This window comes from Pan troglodytes, chromosome 4, assembly GCF_028858775.2.
Source record: "Pan troglodytes isolate AG18354 chromosome 4, NHGRI_mPanTro3-v2.0_pri, whole genome shotgun sequence".
Classification (NCBI taxonomy): Eukaryota; Metazoa; Chordata; class Mammalia; order Primates; family Hominidae; genus Pan; species Pan troglodytes.
This window is the reverse complement of record NC_072402.2, coordinates 17443235-17464496: the sequence shown is the minus strand read 5'-3', so window position 1 is coordinate 17464496 and position 21262 is coordinate 17443235. Positions and strand designations below refer to the sequence as shown.

At 45.4% G+C, this 21262-nt stretch overlaps 1 protein-coding gene across 1 annotated transcript in view; it reads left to right on the top strand.

Annotated features, from left to right (window-relative positions):
* MYO10 (myosin X) overlaps positions 1–21262 on the top strand; it is a 270984-nt gene that overhangs the window by 122678 nt on the left and 127044 nt on the right. The window contains exon 4 of the mRNA XM_001175408.8: positions 18762–18949. Coding sequence (XP_001175408.4) covers positions 18762–18949 — 188 coding nt within the window. The remainder of the gene's footprint in view (positions 1–18761; positions 18950–21262) is intronic.

Genomic DNA, 21262 nt, shown 5'->3' with positions numbered 1-21262 from the left:
TGGATGGATGTCTTTGCGGGAGGAGCCATTATTCTGCCCACCATACGTGTCCTCCTTTTTTTGTTGTTGTTGGTTTTTTTGTTTTTTAGAGACAGGGTCTCACTTTGTCTCCTGGGCTGGAATGCAGTGACATGATCGCTGTTCACTGCAGCCTCTAACTAACTCCTGGGCTCCAGTGATCCTCTCGCCTGAGTATATATATAGTACTACAGTATATAATATATAGGACTATAGGTGTGAGCCACTGCACTTGGTTAATTTTTAAGTTTTTAAAATTTTTTTAAATTTATAAAACATTGCTATGTTGCACAGGCTGGTCTTGAACACCTGGGCTCAAGTGATCCTCCCTCCTGGGCCTTCCAACGTGTTGGGATGACAGGCATGAGCCTCCGCATCCAGCCAGGTACTCTCCTTTGAGTCATATCATTGAGGAGGGACTCCTGTGGCATTTTCCCCCTGCTGGCGTCTGGATGTTTCATTATTTGTTGACTTTCTGTTCTGAGTTGTCAGGTTCTGTGGGTGCTGGCAAGGGTTCATCGCCAGGTAGAGAGGCTGCCATTCTTTGCTAAGGAGTAATGTTAGCTTTTTCTCCTTGGGGACTGGTCTTTTTATCTGAGAACTTTGTCAGAAACCAGGAAAATATTTTTTTCTTGTAGCTTTTGGCATCTTCTATTGAAATGGGGTAGAAAGTGATAAAAAAAAAAAAAATAAAAGCACCCAGAATAGTCAAGTTGGAGTTGATCCCCCCTTTTCTTCACTGACCTCCTCTTTGGCTCCGTATTGATAATTGAATCTTTCTGAACACCAGTTTTTAAAATTAACGTGTTTTCAAAGGTCAGATATCATAATCCCTCTAACAGGGATGTTTTAAAGTAAAAGAAGTGAAAGCTCTGGGAACTTTAACCTTTGTACCTTTCTCTCCATCTTAGCCATCCCATAGCAACAAGTGTTTATTTAGAAAGTTCCTGCCTCGAACTTGGCTCCATTTTAAGGGGGATTTGGAAGAAGTTTACAGCATCATCCCTAGCCTCAAAGCTTGCAATTTAGTGGGGAGATAACACCAAGGCCAGCTCACAGCACATGGCCTTGGATAGCTGAAGGCCTGTCATTGAGGGTTATGTGAGGATGACACAGGCTTGGGTTTGAGTGTGCTTATGAAGCCCCTGAACCTTACCTCTGGGCCCTTTAGCTATTCCTGTGGGTACATTCCTGTCCCAGGCTTGTCCCTGAGGGGACAGAGGCCGTACCGAGTTTGATGCCAGTGTCCATAGGTCTGGATTGCGTGGTTTAAGCTGCAGTGCCTGGGTTAGAGCCCCTCTGCGCTGGCTGTAACTGCCTGTGCAGAAACCTGGCCTTCTGTGCCCCTGTTAGATTCTCTTCCTGGAACTCCCAGGCTCTTCCTGCCTGAGACTTCCCCTCGTCAATGTTATTCTTCCTCTGGCCACTTCAAGACTAGAGCCCTGCTCTGCTCCCAGTTCCCAGCCAGGGGCCCCAGGTTTCCACCCTGAACCTCTTGGCTATGGGTTTGCTGCCTTGAGGGGAGGGGGTTGGCTCTCTCCTGATTGCCCCCTTCCTTGGAGTGGGTCTGATGAGGGCCTAGACTTCTTCATCTCCTGTCACCACCTGCTAAGACCTGGCAAGGACAAATACCCGCTAAGGAGAGGAGGAGCAGGGTATGTGTTTGTGGTACAGAGACATAACCTATGTGTGGCTCAGGAAGCCCTGTGGAGGTGGTGGTGGTGGTGACGCTACAAAGGCATGAGATCAATCAGGGTTGAGTAGAAAGCCTGGCATGGTGGCTCATGCTTGTAATCCCAGCCCTTTGGGAGGCTGAGGCGGGAGGATCACTTGAGCCCATGAGTTCAAGACAAGCCTGGGCAATTTGGCGAAGTCCCATCTCTACAAAAGATTGCAAAAATTAGCCAGCCGTGGTGGCGTGCCCCTGTAGTCCCTTCTACTCAGGAAGCTGAGGTGGGAGGATTGCCTGAGCCGGGGAGGTTGAGGCAGCAGTGAGCCGAGATTGTGTCACTGTACTCCAGCCTGGGCAACAGAGCAAGACCCTGTCTCAACAAAAGAGAAAAAGAAAAGAATTGATGAGAAGGAAAGGCCAGTGAACACCATACATGAAGATGGAGAGCTGAGAGTGAGCTTGATGCGGCCTCACCGCAGCAGGAGAAGGCTGTCTTTGCTCATGGAATCAGATGCTTGCTGGGGAATGTGCAGAAATTAGGTGGGATGGGCAGCCTGAGGTTAGAAGCCTTAAACCATTGGTTCCCCACCTAGGATGATTCTGCCCTGGGGACATTTTGTAATATCTAAAAGACATTTTTGGTCTCATAGCTATGGTCAAGCGACGCTACTGGCATTTACTGAGTAGAGGCCAGGGATGCTGAGAAACATCCCGGAGTGCCTGGGGCAGCCGCAGAGTCATCTGGCCTAAGATGTCAGTGGTGCCAGAACATCCCTCCCCTACTTACAGCTCACCTGGAAAGTTTGGGGCTGATGGTACACAGACCCCACTATATTTGTTAAAGTTTTCTTTTTGGTTTTTTTTTTTTGAGACGGAGTCTTGCTCTTTCGCCTAGGCTGGAGTGCAGTGGTGCCATGTCGACTCACTGCAACCTCTGCCTCCTGGGTTCAAGCAATTCTTCTGCCTCAGTCTCCTGAGTAGCTGGGATTACAGGCATCCGCCACCACACCTGGCTAATTTTTGTATTTTTTTGTAGATACAGGGTTTCACCACGTTGGCCAGGCTGGTCTCGAACTGACCTCGGGAGATCCACCCGCCTTGGCCTCCCAAAGTGTTGGGATTACAGACGTGAGCCACTGCGCCTGGCCTTTATTTTGTTTTAGAGACAGGATCCCGCTCTGTCACCCAGGCTGGAGTGCAATGGTGTGATCATAGTTCTTTGCAGCCTTGACCTCCCAGGTCAGCCTCTAGAGCAGCTGGGACTACAGGCACGCACCACCACGCCTGGCTAATTTTTAAATTTTTGTCAAGACTGGGATCTTGCTATGTTGTCCAGGATGATCTTGAACTCTTGACCTCAAGCCATCCTCCCACCTTGACCTCCCAAAGTGCTGGGATTTATAGGCATGAGCCACCGCACCCAGTCTGTTTAAAGGTTTCTGAAAGGAGAATTTCTCTAAGAAAAATTTCAGAAGATTTAAGAGGGAAGTGATATGGCTGAGATGAGAAAGGACAGATGGGCTGAGAGCGTGTTGCAGTAATTCAGTAGGGGAGGGCTGAGGGTTTTAGACCAGGGTAGAGATGGGAGAAAAGTCATGGGGACTGTAGGGAGGGAGGTGATGGAAGAGGCTCCATGTCACTGTCTCCCGGTCTTGTCAAGTGCTGTGGCTGTGAAAACGTGGCACCGTCCTGGAAGCTCCTGAGCAGAGTGAGAACAAGTGTTTTTTAGGTGCCTGTTTTCTGTCTTCCTGTGCTCTCTGGCCCTGGATCATCTCAAATTATTATGTACCCAGCATCTAAGCACAGTGTTGACAAGAGCAGGAGAGGTTTCTGTTGCACCGAGGGCAAGCTCGGTGGCCAGAGTGGAAGGGCTGCCAGGTTCCGAGGCGTGGCAGTTTTGTTTCCTGCTGAATGGAAGAGAAGCACATTCTCTTCATTACAGGGATTGTGGAGCTCATGCCTGTAATCCCAGCGGAGGAGACTCCTCTCCCAGTCTCTAAGGAATGGCTCAAAACCACATCATGGGGAGAGCTGCAGGGAACTTCAGCGGTCGCCTGCAATTATGGTGTTGAGGCTGGCTCCAGAGGAAGCTCTTCCCTGTTCCACCCAGCCTTTTGGTTAGTTTGTTGGTCTTGCCGAACAAACAGCACAGAGATCAGAATCAAAGGAGCCAATTTTAAGAAATGGGGCTGTTTCTAAAGATAAATGCTTCTGTAAGCACGAACTATGCTTCACAGCTAATGTATTTTTAGATGTTTCAAAAATATCCTCTTTGGTTAGGTGGCATTCCAGCCCGAAGCTGCAAATGTGTTTGATGTTGCTTCTGAATTAACTTTGAAGCCTGCATCTGTCAGGCAAAATGTGTTAGCAGGCATCAGCCAGAGAAAGGCCTATTGATTTTAGCAGCCGGTTGAACTGAGTTCACCTGCAGGGAAGTCACGGCCTGCTTGCCATGTGAAGGCTGGGCATACCCTGCCGTGGACTGGACTGTTTGGGAATTTTGCAGATTGAAATCTGTGTTTCATTTTCTTGAGTTGAGTCTTCCCAAGGTAGACTTGGTTGGCTTGTTTCCATTCCTTTCCAAGGCTCAAGTCAAGTCACAGCGCGCCTCTCACGGAGGCAGCGTGGCCTGAAGGCCGCGTGGTTGGTTGGTTAGCACTGCCTTGGCATTGGGGTGCTCTTGGGACAGATGAACGCAGTGCAGTTTGAACACACTTGGGGCAGATGAACACAGTCAGGACTTTCTGGTTTTTTTTGGCTTTTTTTTTTTTCCACATGAAATCAAGACTCGTAGCCAAAAGATGATTGTAACCATCTGTCTGACTATATGTATTTTAAAACTTTACCAAACATTTATGCTCCGGAGTGGCCGCTTCCACATCAGCACATGAGAGTGGCAATTTGAAACTTGTTTTTTTGTGATTTTTTTTTTCTTCCTTGTCTCTCTTTGGGTTTAGATTCCTTTCAAGGCTGGGCGCGGTGGCTCATGCCTGTAATCCCAGCACTTTGGGAGGCCGAGGCAGGCGGATCACAAGGTCAGGAGTTTGAGACCAGCCTGGCCAACATGGTGAAACCCCATCTCTACTAAAAATACAAAAATTAGCCGGGCGTGGTGGCGGGTGCCTGTAGTCCCAGCTACTTGGGAGGCTGAGGCAGGAGAATCGCTTGAACCTGGGAGGAGAAGGTTGCAGTGAGCCGAGATTGTGCCACTGCACTCCAGCCTATGCAATAGAGTGAGACTGTCTCAAAAATAATAATAATAAAAAAGATACGTTCCTTTCAATCAGGAGAGAATTTTAGTCAGAAATTCACACAGGTGAAATGGAAATGCCAGCCTCTACCTTGAAGACCTTGACTTCAGTTAACAGCTTGTCTCTTGAGATGGTTTAATTTTCAACAAACTTGAATGCCTCACGATTTTTAAAAAATTGTTTCTAAGTGTTTATTTTTTATTTTTATTTATTATTATTTAGACCTCACTCTTTTGCCCAGGCTGGAGTGTAGTGGTGCAATCATAGCTCACCACAGCCTCCAACTCCTGGGCTCAAGCAGTCCTCCTACCTCAGCTTCCCAAGTAGCTGCGACTATGGGTGCGTGCCACCACAGCCAGCTAATTTTTGTATTTTTAAAATTTTTCGTAGAGATGGAGGCTTGTTGTGTTGCTCAGGTTGGTCTCAAATTTCTGGCCTCAAGCGATCCTCCCACCTGGGCTTCCTAAAGTGCTGGGATTACAGGCATGAGTCACTACACGTGGCTGAAATGTTTCTAATTGTTTAATTGGACAACATCAGACAATTGGGTTATGTAGAAGATAGTGGGCATAAAGCACTAGAAGACAGTTAAAACGTGAATTTATTTGGTGGATTGGTGGTGAAATCATGTGTCCTCAGCATATCGATGCTGATGCCGCCCTGCCTGGGTACCAGGCTCTGTGTTAGGCTCCAAGGATGCAGAATGACTCTGGCTTACAGGAATGGCTTGTTGAAAGGTTGAATAAATGAAAGGTCCCTAATTGATTAGTGAAGACAGACACAGGCAAACGATGAACAATAGCTCAGGGTGATAATGGGTGTGATAAAAATACATGGGAACACAAAGAAGGAGCGTCACAATGAGGAGGGGATGAAAGGGTCAGAAAATGATTCTTCACTGAGGTGCTATTAATAGTTGGCCTGAGTTTTGAGCATATGTAGAGGAATTTGGCCAAGAAGGAGGATAGCTGTCCTGGCAGCAGATCATCATGTGGAAAGACAGGAAATAGTGTGATGTGTTGTTATTTAATATCCAACGCAGGACATTCTAGATGCCAGAACAAAGGTTGCATGCTGCTGGCTGGCAAGGCGGTCGAGAGCAATGGAGGAAGGAATGGCTCTGTGCAACTCGGTGAGCTTGAACGGACTCATGAAAGCTGTAGGGGATAACTTTAAGCATGCGTTTTGGGGAAGCGTCACTTGGTCACAGGGTGGTGGATGAGAAAGGAGGGGCTTCCAGTTAGGAGGGGTTACTGTGTGAGATACCGAGAGGTAGATGCTAAGTGTTTAACTGGCCAAGTAAGCTGAATTTCTGTAGGATTACTGGATTACTCATTTGGGTAGGCTGTGGTGCCATTTGTCAAGTTGTCACTATGTGTGAAGTAACAGGTGTTTGGGGGAGGTTAGCCATGTCTGTTGAGCTTGAGCCAGTGGACCACTGAACATATGGACCTGTAACTTACAGCTGAAGTTGCACTCAAGATAAAGATTTAGGAAGTAAGTCACTGCCGTATTTAGCCGAGGTGTTTGAGAGAGAAGGAAACGGGGGGATGGTGAGTACGAAATAAATCTGGATAATGGATCTCACTTCTTAACAACTCTTCCCTTTAGCTGCCATAGCACAGACTTTAAATAACCCATTTCCTCAGCGCATTTCAAATTGTATCTTCTACATCCAGCTTTTCAGGACTACATGACGAAAAGCATTGTGGTTTTATTTTCATTAACAATAGCAATGATACATACCTCTGATTTATGTAGCACATAGTGGTCATGTGGGGTAACAAAGGATCCCTTGTTGTTACTGATCAGAATCTTAGTCCCGGGGGAGTGAAGCAGTCCCAGGGGAGGTTCTTCAGGGCTGTGGACTTGGTGTCTTCTGACTTGACCAAACCATGCTGTTTAGATGAGTTATTTCTGCATTGGGATTGTGATATCCAACCTGGGTCCCTTGGTCTCTATAAGCATCCTGTATGAGGCCACTGAGTCACTTGAAGTTTTCTCAGTTATACTTGATTTTTTTTCTTTTTTTGAGACGGAGTCTCGCTCTGTCACCCAGGCTGGAGTGCAGTGGCACGATCTTGGCTCACTGCAAGCTCCTCCTCCTGGGTTCATGCCATTCTTCTGCCTCAGCCTCCCGAGTAGCTGGGACTATGTAGTAGGCGCCCGCCACCACGCCCAGCTAATTTTTTTTATGTTTTTAGTAGAGATGGGGTTTCACCGTGTTAACCAGGATGGTCTCGATCTCCTGACCTCGTGATCCGCCCGCCTCTGCCTCCCAAAGTGCTGGGATCACAGGTGAGCCGCCACACCCGGCCTTTTTTTGGAGGCAGAGTCTTACTCTGTGGCCCAGGCTGGAGTGCAGTGGCGTGATCTCGGTTCACTGCAACCTCTGGCTCACTGCAACCTCTGGCTCACTGCAACCTCCACCTCCCGATTCTTCTACCTCAGCATCCCCAGTAGCTGGGATTAAAGGCGCCCGCCACCATGCCCAGCTAATTTTTTTTTTTTAATTGTAATAGAGATGGGGTTTTGCCATGTTGGCCAGGCTGGTCTCAAACTCCTGACCTCAAATGACCCACCTGCCTCAGCCTCCCAAAGTGCTGGGATTATAGGCATGATCCACTGCACCCGGCTAGTTACACTTGATTAAAAAAAAATTATTGGCTGTATTTAAGATACACAACATGACATTTTGATATACATATGCATGCTGAAGTCAAATGATACTTGATTTTTTGGGGGTGTGAAATTTGGCACTAGGTGTTATGCCCTTAGGCCTTTTGAAAACCTTGACTTGGTAGATTTTGGATTGAAGAGATGAAGTGAGCTTCTCCCAACATTTTTAAGCAATTTGTGCTGCAGCTGTTCCAAATTATTAAAATGGGCAAGGGAATGTATTTTGGGGGTGAGTTATGTGGAACTTTTCTGACAAGAAAATGTTTTTATGTGCTTCAAAATAGAATGTACTTCCTATTTCTGAAAAGCCATTAAACCGACCAGCTTATTTATTCTTGTGGAATTTGAAATCCAACATGAGGAAACCGGTACCTGGCCCCACCTCATGTTTGGGAGCTGCATGCGTCCACGGTCTTAAACTGCATGGCATCATCATGGCCATTTGTGGAGCGGTAACAATATCTTTTCATAGAGTGAGAAATGACGTGAGCCCATGGCAAATGTTGTCTCATAGACCTTAGGATTTCTTTTTTTTTTCTTTTCTTTTTTTTTTTTTTTTTTGAGATGGAGTCTCACTGTGTTGCCCGGGCTAGAGTGCAGTGCCATGATGGCTCACTGCAATCTCTACCTCCTGGGTTCAAGCGAGTCTCCTGCCTCAGCCTCCCGAGTAGCTGGGATTACAGGCATCCGCCACCACACCTGGCTAATTTTGTATTTTTAGTAGAGATGGGGTTTCACCATGTTGGCCAGGCTGGTCTCGAACTCCTGACTTCAAGTAATCTGCTGGCCTTGGCCTCCCAAAGTGCTGGGATTACAGGTGTGAGCCACTGCACCCAGCCAGGATTTCTTACCACACTTTATCTTTGCTTCACTTGACGCTTAACAAGCTAGCTCTTTCCCCACCTCCAGCTGCCAGTTTTACTCACGTTACATGTTGAACTTTTCTTATTACTCAGTGAACCTCTTACACATGTAGCCTATACTTTAGTGACAAAGTCATCCATGCAAATTGAAGAGTGGGGTGGTAAGTTTAAGATGGGGGAGATAAGATGTCCTTGACTGTAATTTATTTTTGCCAAAGAATGCTTGACATTTCAAATAATTTTTTTTGAGGTGGGGTCTCACTGTATTGCCCAGGCTGGAGTGCAGCGGTCATGGCTCACTACAGTCTTGACCTCCCCAGGCTCAGGTGATCCTCCCACCTCAGCCTGCCGAGTAGCTGGGACTACAGGCATGCACTACCACACCCAGCTAATTTTCATATTTTTAGTAGAGATGGGGTTTTGCCACATTGCCCAGGCTGGTCTCAAACTCCTGGGCTCAAGCCATCCTCCTGCCTTGGCTGGTCTCGAACTCCTGACCTCAGGTGATCCTCCCGCCTCAGCTTCCCAAAGTGCTGGGATTACAGGCCTGAGCCTCTGCGCGCGACCATAATTTGTCTTTCTTGAAGTAAACGATTGGGAACTATGACTGTGGTTGCCAGTGTTATTTTACATCCCTGTTTTAGCAGGTTCAGAAGTGCCATTTGTCATGTGCATGGACACAAACAGTAAAAACCCAGTAGTAAGTGAAGTCCTTCTGTGAGCTGAAGCCCTTCCCCCACTCCCTTTGGTGACCTGTTACGAAAATACTTCATTAGGGCTTGGGCTGCTGTATCACCTTTTGGTGATTGGATTAAGGGGGTAAAGACCCCGAGGGAAATCTCAGAGGAGGGAGCCTTTGTGGAAGTTAGTCAATGCAAGGTGAGGCCCTGAGCAGACCAGGACAGCACAGATGAAGAGAGTGGGTGGGTCGCCCTGGAGTTAATTAAAAGTGGAACACACAGGACAAGGAGACGTCAGCCATGGTGATGAGGTGATGAGGTGATGAGGCTGACAGAGCCCTGTGGGTGGATGGGTGATGGAGAAGGCATTCGCTGTAGATCCACAGTGTGGCACATTCTCAAAAATCCAGGGTTCCCGCCTTCACTCTGACTGACGGGCTCCGTGACCGTAGGGACAATATCTTACTGTCCCCTTGCCGGTTCCATTACCTGTCAGAAGAGGCAGGAGCAGTGACCTCTGCTGCCCATCACGGGGTTATGGAGGAGCAAATGAGTGGGTGTGCGAATGTGTAAACAATCCTTTTGGCCATAGGTGCTAAATGGAGGTAGGTAGTCTAAGGGAGGCCTTTGAATTATTAATAAGTAAGTAATATTGGGCTGTTGTCTACTGAGTAATTTTTATACACTGAGGCAAAATTTTGTATAATCTTAAGAAATCAGGTTCTTTCTTTGTACCAGCCAGACACACATTTTACATATTCTTTCCTTTTTTGCTTTTTAAGGAAGAGATTTCAGATTATTGAGTTTTGGTTCCAATTAAATCTGGTCGTTTGATGTTCCTGTTGGTTTGTGGGAGTTCATTTGCTGAATTTACCGCCAGCCACAACATAATGTATTTAAACTCTGACATTACTGTCTCCCTGAAAATCTCAGTGCCTTTTGTTCTCTCTTCCTGAATAGTCTATAGCTTGTCACCAGAACATTTTTATTTAATTTGGGTTCAAATTTGAAGGTGTGTATGCTGAAACTTTTTTTTTTCTTTTGAGATAGGGTCTCACTCTGTCAGGCTGGAGTGCAGTGGCACAATCTTGGTTCAATGCAACCTCTGCCTCCTGGGCTCAGGTGATCCTCCCACCTCAGCCTCCTGAGTAGCTGAGACCACACGTGTGCACCATCATACCCGGCTAACTTTTTAATGTATTTTTTGTAGAGACAGGGTTTTGACATTAGTGCCCAGGCTGGTTAACTCCTGGACTCAAGTGATCTTCCCGCCTCGGCCTCCCAAACTGCTGGGATTACGGGCATGAGCCATCAGGCCTGGCCTTTTTTTAAATTTAATTTTATTTTTAAATTTTTTTAAAGAGACAAAGTTTCACTTTGTTACCAAGGCTGGAGTGCAGTGATGCAATCACAGCTCACTGAAGCCTTGACCTCCTGGGCTCAAGCCATCCTCCCACCTCAGCCTCCCTAGTGGCTGGGAATACAGGCATGTGCTACCACACATGGGTAAATATTTTTTTTTTTGAGAGGTAGGATCTCACTGTGTTGCCCAGGCCGGTCTTGAACTCCTGGGCTCAAGTGATCCTCCCAAAGTGTTGGGATAACAGGCGTGAGCCACCACACCCAACCTCTAAAACTTTTTATTTAAAGTTAAGGAGCATAATGTTTCTTGTTATTTCCTCTCAAGTCTGTGCTTGTTTTTAATCTCTCTTTATACTTAGAGATTAATGTATTCTATACAACACCAAAATTCCCAGCATTACTTATTTTTTTTTATTTTTCTTTCTTTCTTTCTTTTTTTTTTTTTTTTAGAGACGGAGTCTCGCTCTGTCCCCCAGGCTGGAGTGCAGTGGCATGATCTCAGCTCACTGCAAGCTCTGCCTCCCAGGTTCATGCCAATCTCCTGCCTCAGCCTCCTGAGTAGCTGGGACTACAGGCGCCTGCCACTACGCCCGGCTAATTTTTGTATTTTTAGTAGAGACGGGGTTTCACCCTGTTAGCCAGGATGGTCTCAATCTCCTGACCTCATGATCCACCCGCCTCAGCATCCCAGAGTGTTGGGATTATAGGCATGAGCCACTGCACCCGGCTCCTATTTTTTTCTTTATTAAACTAAAAAAAAAAATTTAATTTTGGTAAAATGCATGAACAAAATGTATCACAGCCGTTGTTAATGCACAGTTCGATAGCGTTAAGTATGTTTATGTTACCCTGCAGCAATCTCCAGAACTCTTCTCCTCTTGCAGAACTGAATCCATACTCATTAAACAACAGCTCCCCATTTCCCCCATCTCCAGCCCCTGGCAACCACCCTTCCACTTTCTGTCAATTTGATTATTCTGGATCCTCATATAAGTGGAATTGTACATATCCACTTTCTCTATCAATTTGAGTATTCTGGATACCTCATACAAGTGGACTTGCACAGTGTTTATCTTTTTGTGACTGTCATATTTCACTTAGCATAATGTCTTAAGGGTTCATCCATGTTGTAGCAAGGGTCTGAATTTCCATCCCTTTCAGGGCTGAATAATTCCGTTGTATGGATGTACCACATTTTTTGTATCTGTTCATTTATTGGCAGACACATGGATTGCTTCTACCTTTTGGCTGTTGTTTACTGAATATTTTTTATACATGGTATAAAAAGTTTGAAAAAACATCCTTGAGTTAGGGGCAATATGCAAAAAAGAATAAGAAAGTGCTTGGAGGATGTGGGTTTAAGGAAAATCTTGAAAACAGCAGATGCCGGACATGTTATGAACATATGTATGTTAGTTTTCTCTTGTTTAGAGTACGAAATATGGTCTAAACCATAGGTTTAGAGATTTTTATAGAGTATGAATTTTTTCTTTTCAGAATATGAATCACAAAACGAGAAGGACCACAGCAGTAGCACCTACATTCTTACAGAGTCATGTTGGAATATAGCCATGTACCATTAAATGTATGATCTTAGCCAGGCATGGTGGCTCATGCCTGTAATGCCAGCACTTTGGGAGGCTGATGTGAGCAGGCCAGATGAAGCCAGGAGTTTGAGAGCAGCCTGGCTAATGTGGTGAAACCCCATTCGTCTCTACTAAAAATACAAAAATTAGCCAGGTGTGGTGGTGGGCGCCTGTAATCCCAGCTACTCGGGAGGCTGAGGCAGGAGAATTGCTTTAACCCGGGAGGCGGAGGCTGCAGTAAGCTGAGACTGCGCCACTGCACGGCAGCCTGGGCAACGGAGCGAGACTCTGTCTCAAAAATAAATAAATGCATGATTGATCTTTAAAAATCAGGAGCAGCTGTTTAAGTGCTCTTTCTCTACCCAACAAGCAGAAAGGGTCCTGACCATTTTTTGAGGAATTTGGGGAGTTCAACTCATGGTTCAGTTTAAAGCTATAAAGTAGATCATGGGGCATGAAGGATCATCACACATCTGAGGCAGGCAGCTTCTAGGGTGCACATAACTTTTATTTATTACTTACCTTAAAAGGTGAAAGGTTTTAAACATACTGAAATACAAATCTTTTTGGAAAAGAATTTTTTTTTTCACTTGATGTGATATATGGTGTGTAAAATGAAAAGCAAAATAAAAGCCTGGCTTGGTATCTTCTGTTACGTTAACCACGCATTCAGACGACCTTTTACCTGAAAACACTTTTCAATACCCCCTGACATAGTGGCCCTTGGAGGAAAAGCCTTTCATTCCACAGGAGATTTGGCGCTTCCTTCCAACACAGCCACGGGGGTGGCGCATGGCAAGGCTGAGAAAGAACCAGTGTAGTGCAGCCAAGCAGATTGGAGAACAGCGGAAGCTTAGGAGCCTGGGGTGGTTTCATTGTAGATTAGAAGATAGTGTCTTCCTCACTTGCTGTGGGCATCGCTTTTATGGGCGGAGAGCCTGAATGAGTCCCAGAATCCTCAAGAAAAGATGAAATCAGGTTCCTAACCTGGGTAAAGAACCCACGAGCACATACTGTACCCTTCAGAAGCTTCTCATCAAAATGGGAACAATCAAGTCTTTCTTGCCTAAAGCAGCAAAAGTCTATTATTAATATTTATGCAGAATTTTAAAAATATATTTTTAAGTAGAGATGGGGTCTTCCTATATTGCCCAGGCTGGTCTTGAACTCCTTGGCTCAGGCAGTTCTCCCACCTTGGCCTCCAAAAGTGCTGGGATTATAGTCATGACCCACTGTAGCTGGCCGGGATTTTAAATTTATTGACAATGTGTAGTAATGAGGGACCATATTTTTTTCATGGTAACTCACTAGGCTGACTGACAGATGAAGCATGCATTTTATTGTAAGAGTCAGATACAAAGATCAATATTATTGTAGGAAAAGTGTGCAACCACCAGAGCTGTGCTGGTCATTGGCCATGATTAACATCTTCTATAACTAAACCAGCTGGATGGTTTTGGTCTTTCACTCTCGAACCGTGTGCTTTTTGAGGCCATCTGGTAAAGTGTTCTGTTTCACAGCATGCCCGATTATCTTTTCTTCTGAAAGATGGTGACTCAGAATTGATTGGTGGCAGTAGTGTGGGGTGGCAGGGACTCGGCTTAGCAGAGGAGAGTATCCCGATGCCTTTTGTGAGCTGCGTGACCATCAGCAAGGACGCCACATAATTCTGCAGAGTCTGTGGGCTGCCTCCCCAGGGAGCGTCCGCTGTCTCAGCCGGGCACAGTGGTTCACATCTGTAATCCCAGCACTTTGGGAGGCTGAGGTGGGTGGATCACCTGAGGTCAGGAGTTTGAGGCCAGCCTGGCCAAAATATATGAAATCCCGTCTCTAGTAGAAATGCAAAAATTAGGTGGGCTTAGGGGCACACACCTGTTATCCCAGCTACTTGGGAAGCTGAGACAGGAGAATCGCTTGAACACGGGAGGCGAAGGTTGCAGTGAGCCGAGATTGTGCCACTGTTCTCCAGCCTGGATGACAGAGCGAGACTCAGTCTCAAATAAAATAAAATAAAATAAAAATATTTCTCTTCTAAAGCACTGCTGATTCTGGTGGAGAGGACCTGTGGACATTGATTTCTGGGTTGCATATGTTGTCTCTAGTTGCCACAGCTACCACATTGTCATTCTGAAACATTTAAAAACTATTTCACTGGACAAGGTGTGGTGTGAATTACTGTAAAAAGTCAAGCATGAGACCATTTTGGATGTTGTGTCTTCACCTTTGCTAACAGGCTTAATGCCACTTTGTCTTCTACCTTCATTCAAAGCCCATGTCATCCACACTGTCAGAACGAGCGGTATCTTAAAAGGATGCTCTATGGCTAGTGAGGTTCCCCAACCAGGAGGAGGAATATGGTTTAAAAAACATGATCATTCTTTTAAAGAAAGCTGTATAAGAAGTTTTAATAATGGTTTTATAAGTAAATCAGTGCCTTAAGAAAGAAAGGCTCATCTTGGAATTTTACAGCAACCATACAAACGTGTCATGAATGGGGCATGCAAAATGATATGGGCATATCATTTTTTAAAAGGTGTGTTAATGACGGGTGAATATCCTAATAATAAATTAATTAAATTTAATAATAAGCTTAATGCCCATGACTGTGGCTTTCACCCTCTGCTTGCAACTGAGGAAGAGGATTGACGTGTGCTGAGTTGAGCCCACCATGTTGATGGTTGGCAGTGTTGACTGTTGCTTGTCAGCTTCCTCTGACCTACCTGGCTGCATAAAGAGTGACAGTCCTGTCAAAGTAGGGAAAAAAATAAGAATGTATTTCACAGTAAAAATGAACATTTTTGATACTTAGCAGAAAAAAAAAATAATGTAAACAACTATCAAAAAGGTAGAAAACAAACATGGCATTTTAAACAAAGTAGTGGAAGGGGCCAGGCACTCACAGCCTCAAGTATTGTCTGCCTGCTCCCTCACCTCTGAAGATATTAGATAGAAGGAGGCACTGGAGTGTCTGTGGTCCAGGCACTGATAGAGGATGGAGGCATCCCAAGGAGTAGGACACTTTTTTTTTTTCCAACTTCCATCTTTTTTTTTCTGGCCAAATCTTCCCCATAGTGCTCCGACAGGACAAAATGGGTTTTCTAGAGAGTTGATGTTTCCAAGGACCTGAACATTTACTCATAAAAGCACCAGATCTTTTTTTTCTAATTAAGGTGAAATTCATTTAACATAAAATTAACCATTTTAAAGTGTACAACTCAGTGGCATTTAGTACATTCACAATGCTGTACAACCAATAACTCTGTTTCAGTATGCTTTATGCTGCCAAAACAGGATACCACACACTGGGTTTGTGTATAAGGAGCAGAAGTTTACTTGGCTTATGGTTCTGGAGACTGGCAAGTCCAAGAGCATGGCACTGGCATCTGGTGGGACCCTCTTGTTGTGTCATGGCCTGAGGCATCACATGATGAGAAAGCTTGAGTGTGAGACAGAGAGAATGCATGTCGAACTTACTCTTTTATTAAGAGCCCACTCTGCAATAACTAACTCACTCCTGCAATAATGGCATTAATCCATTATGAGAGCAGAGCCCCATGACATAATCAGCTCTTACCTTTGTAATCACCTTCCTAATACTGTTACAATGGCAATTAAATTTCAACACAAGTTTAGGAGGGGACAAACATTCAAACCATACAACCTGTATCTTAGTTCTACAATATTTTTATCACCTCAGGTGGAAACCCTGTACCAGTGAAGCAGTCATTCCCCTCTCCTGCCACTGTCTGCTTTTAGCAACCACCCATCTTACTGTTTCTATGGATTTAACCTATTCTGGATATGTGAACTTTTGTGTCTGGCTTAATATGTCTCCAAGGCTCATTCACATTGTAGCATGGATCAGCACTTTATTCCTTTTTGTGGCTAAGTAATATTACATGGTGTGGGTATGCCACATCCATTCATCTGATGGGCCCTTGGCATTGTTTCCACCTTTGGCTGTTGTGAATGATGCTTCTGTGAACATGTGTGTACAAGAGTTTGAGTATTTTCTTTCACTTCTTTTTGATATGTATCTAGGAGTGGAATCGCTGGGTCATATGGTAATATCTTTTATGTTTTTAACCTTTTTAAAAATCTTTTGCTTCATATTATTTCCAAAACACATTCCAGGTTGAGTAACCCTTATCCAGAATGCTTGGGACCTGAAGTGTTTTGGACTTCTGATATTTTCTCCGATTTAGAAATATTTGCATTATACTTACCAGTTGGGCATCCCTCATCAGAAAATCTGAAATCTGAAATGTCCCCATGAACATTTCTTTTCAGCATCATGTTGGTGCTCAAAAAGCTTCAGATTTTAGAGCATTTCAGATTTTGGTTTTCAGATTAGTGATACTCAACCTGTGTGGACTTATTTACATTTGAAAAGTTATACTGAACATAACAATACTTTGCTTGATGTCCCTGGCAGATACTATGAATATAAAATATTACAAATTGCTATAATATGGTATAGACGCTCTCAGGATGTTTGGACTTTCTGTCTAGTTTTCTTGTTGTTTTTTGTTACCCTCCGCCAACCCCCCTGGGTATATGCATCCCTGGTGTCTTTTTGTGTGTTCAAATTTCCTCTTCTAACAAAGACACTAGTCAGATTGGATTAGGGCCCACCCTAATGGCCTCATTTTAAGTTAGTCACTTGTATTTAAAGCCCCTATCTCCAAGCATAGTAACATTCTTAAGTACTTGGGATTAGGGCTTCAGCATGTGAATTTGGGGAGAGGGCATGAATCAGCCCATAACAGCCCATAAAGCCCTAGACACACTGTACGAGCTTTGTAAAAGTTGGTTGGTGGTTAGTGGTTGATGGTGGTCGCAGGACTCTCTGCTCCCACCCCTGTCTGACTGACTTCCCTAGTTGTGTCTGAGCCTGGAAGCCAGGTAATCAGAGTTAGTATTTCCTGTAAAAGTGCAAGTGAATAGTTAGGTCCACATGGAGAGGCCTAAGGCATTAAGCTTTGGTAACTCTGTAGCCTCTATTTATTTATTTTCTTTCTTTCTTTCTTTTCTTTTCTTTCTTTCTTTCTTTCTTTCTTTCTTTCTTTCTTTCTTTCCTTTCTTTCTTTCTTTCTTTCTTTCTTTTCTTTCTTTTTCCTTTCTTTCCTTTCTTTCTCTTTTCTGTTGTGTTCTGTTCTTTTCTTTTTCCTTTCCTTTCTTTCCTTCCTCTTTCTTTCCCTCTCTTTCTTTCTTTCCTTCTTTCTCTCTTTCTTTCCTTCTTTCTTTCTTTCTCTCTCTCGCACGCTCACTCTTTCTCTTTCTCGCTCTCGCGCTCTCTCTCTCTTTTCTTTCTTTCTTTCTTTTTTTTGACAGAGTCTCGCTCTGTCGCCCAGGTTGGAGTGCAGTGGCGCAATCTTGGCTCACTGCAACCTTCGCCTCCCAGGTTCAAGAGATTCTCCTGCCTCAGCCTCCCGAGTAGCTGGGATTACAGGTGTGTGCCACCGGGCCTGGCTAATTTTTTGTATTTTTAGTAGAGACGGGGTTTCACTCTGTTAGCCAGGATGGTCTTGGTCTCCTGATGTTGAGATCCTCGCGCCTCGGCCCCCCCAAAATGCTGGGATTACAGTCGTGAGCCACTGTGCTCGGTCTAATACCTAGCATTTTCGAAATGGTCACATTATCTTTTAAAAGCTGTAGCTAATTCTGCATAGCATAAAATTTGCCATTTTGACTATTTTGAAGTGTACAATTCAGTCATATTAGGTACATTCACAGACCTAGCACTTCGGGAGGCCAAGGAGGGAGGATCACTCAAAACCAGGAGTTCGAGACTAGCCTGGGTAACAAAGCAAGACCATGTCTCTACAAAATAATAATAATAATAATAATAAGGACATTCATAATGTTCTGCATCCACAGGTACCAACCACTTCCATAACTTTTTTTGAGATGGAATCTCACTCTGTCACCCAGGCTGGAGTGCAGTAGCACTATCTCAGGTCACTGCAACCTCCAGCTCCTGGGTTCAAGTGATTCTCCTGTCCCAGCCTCCTGTGTAGGGATTACAGGCAGGCATCACCATGCCTGGCTAATTTTTGTATTTTTAGTAGAGATGAGGTTTCACCATGTTGGCCAGGCTGGCCTTGAACTCCTGACCTCAGGTGATCTGCCCGCCTCAGCCTCTGGAAGTGCTGGGATTACAGGCATGAGCCACCAGGCCTGGCCCACTTCCAGAACTTTCCCATCACCCTAAATAGAAACTCTGCACCCATTAAATTGTAAATTAACTTCTCCCCCAACCCCTGGCTACGTCTCTTCTTTCTGTCCCGTCACTTTTTAACCATGCTGTTTCACAGTAGCCATTTGATGAGACAGGAGACTGGACCTGGCCAGTCCTTTGCCCATGGGAAGGGATTAAGATTGGTGAGGTCAGTGGGGAGCAGGGATCTGGGCCTGGGCCGCCTCACCATCTTCCTTCTCTTGTTTCCCTTTCACTGCCATCCCTCTTTGAAATGGCTTCATTCATTTGTGCAGAATATCAAGATTTGGTACCCAGAAAGGCAGGGACAGTGTGCACCCGGGAGACAGAAGCCGTCTTTCCCCTGGCGCACACTCGGTGGGTTTTGTTGGAGCTCATCCAGTGGCCTGGGTTAGAAGTGACGCATCCCTGTCTCACCCTGTGCTTGCAGACCTACATCGGCTCCATCCTGGCCTCCGTGAACCCCTACCAGCCCATCGCCGGGCTGTACGAGCCTGCCACCATGGAGCAGTACAGCCGGCGCCACCTGGGCGAGCTGCCCCCGCACATCTTCGCCATCGCCAACGAGTGCTACCGCTGCCTGTGGAAGCGCCACGACAACCAGTGCATCCTCATCAGGTAACGGGGCTCACAGCCAGTCGGGCTTTCCCATGGCCCAGGAGTCCCTCCGCGCACCCCCAACCCCAGCCTCCTTAGGGCATTAACCAGAGGAAGCTTGTACAACCGCCTGAGTTTCTCCGACAGAGTTTTCTGTTTTGAATGGCATGGTAACTTCAGCTTTCAGAAGGAGCTTACTTAGCAAAGCAGATGGACCATGTTGCTTGGCTCTTGTCCTCAGAATAATTATTCCATTCTGTTCCTTTTTTTTTTTTTAAAGCAACATTTATTTGCCTTAATTATTCTTTGATTTATTTCAATGATGAGGCATGGTCCTTCTATCTGTTTAAGGAAATCTTGCATAGTTCTTTCAAATTTAAATGTTTTATATAGCCTACAGTGCTACTCACAAGGCTTATGTATGTGAACAAGGTTTCTTTTTTCTCTACTGCAATAAAATAACTCTAGATAGAATCTCCCAAATTTAGGAATTTTTAATAATAGGGTGCTCTTAAAGTTTACCTTTGAATTAGCCACAGAAGAGGGGCTTACTGTGTGTATGTTAAGGGCATGTTTATTTCAATATTTTTTTTTAGTGGGTGAGAAGGCGCTTGGCATGTCTATTTTAGCTGAGTCGTACTCGCTTTTACAAAGAAACTATTAGGAGCCCCAATATCAGCTCCTTTATTGCTAGGAACTGTCTAAAAAAGTAGTAGAATTTTTTTTTTTTTTTTGAGTTGGAGTTTCGCTCTTGTTGCCCAGGCTGGAGTGCAATGGTGCGATCTCAGCTCACTGCAACCTCCGCCTCCTGGGTTCAAGTGATTCTCCTGCCTCAGCCTCCCGAGTAGCTGGGATTACAGGCATGCGTCACCACTACCCCAGCTAATTTTGCATTTTTAGTAGAGACGGAGTTTCTCTGTGTTGGTCAGGCTGGTCTTAAACTCCCGACCTCAGGTGATCCGCCTGCCTCAGCATCCCAAAGTGCTGGGATTACAGGCGTGAGCCACCGCTCCCGGCGAGTATTTTTAAAATAAATATTTATTGGCTGGGCGCAATGGCTCACACTTGTAATCCCAGCACTTTAGGAGGCCGAGGAGGGTGGTTCACTTGAGTTCAGGAGTTGGAGACCAGCCTGGCCAACATGATGAAACCCCATTTCTACTAAAAATGCAAAATCAGCCAGGCGCGGTGGCTCATGCCTATAGTTCCAGCTACTTGCAAGGCTGAGATGGGAGGATCACTTTAACCCGGAGGTGGAGGTTGCAGTGAGCTGAGATCACACCACTGCACTCCAGCCTGGGTGACAGAGTGAGACTCCTTCTCAATAAATAAATACATAAAATTTCTTAATTTTTATTATTAACATTCAAATTGACCTCATCACATGTATGCTATTGACATCCTGTTGGAGCTTGTTAATTATTTCTATTGGACCTGTGCTCTAGTGATGATCATCACACCCCTGGGTGATACTCAAAGCAGACGGGATGCATGTCAGTCTCTTCTAGTGAGGTTTCCGTGGAGGCGCCAAGCATTTCTTCATTCATTTCTCCTTGCAGGAGTTCACTCGTGGGGCATAGTTGTTACTGAGGAGCCACAGTCTTGTAAAGCTGCCAGTGTGAACGAAGATTCCGACATCTGCTTCAGATGGCTTTCTAGTCCCAACCTGTGGCAACTTGGCTCTCGTCCTCAGAATAATTATATTATTTCCTCAGAATAGTTATTATGTTATTTCAGGAGAAATGGGAAAGGGAGAGGAAAGGGTGGTTTGGATTTGGCGGGTGATGTCGGGGGAGGGGGGGACACTAAAAAGACCCCTCTCTCCGGATTTCCGATTCAGTGGAAGTAAGACCACAGGAGACATATGGAGAGCCATATGTCAGCCTAAGACTCCCAGCCAAGTGGGCCTGTGAGCACTGCAGCCCCAAATCACACAGACAGACCCACCTGGTCATGGGTATAGCCAGGTAACTGGTGGCCATGATGACTGTGGGAAACTGATTCCCAGATGGTGGAGAAAAGCAGGCAGGTGCTGCCTTTCTCCTTTTACCCCAGAGCACTTAGAGCAGACCCCCCTGCTCCTGTGGGGAGGGACTGGGGTTGGGGGAGGACAGAGGTGCCAGAGGAGGCCCCTCTGAAACCCTGGGGCAGGGAAATGGATGGAGAATGTTAGCATTATCCCATGTGAGAGCTGATTGAGGATGGATAAGAAATAATGGCTCATGGTTTCTGAAGGATTCTGCGTGTTGGACTCGGTGCCAAGAGCTTGCCAGGCATCAGCACATTGAAACCCCTGACAGCCCTTTGATGTGGGTGCTCTATGATGATATCTGC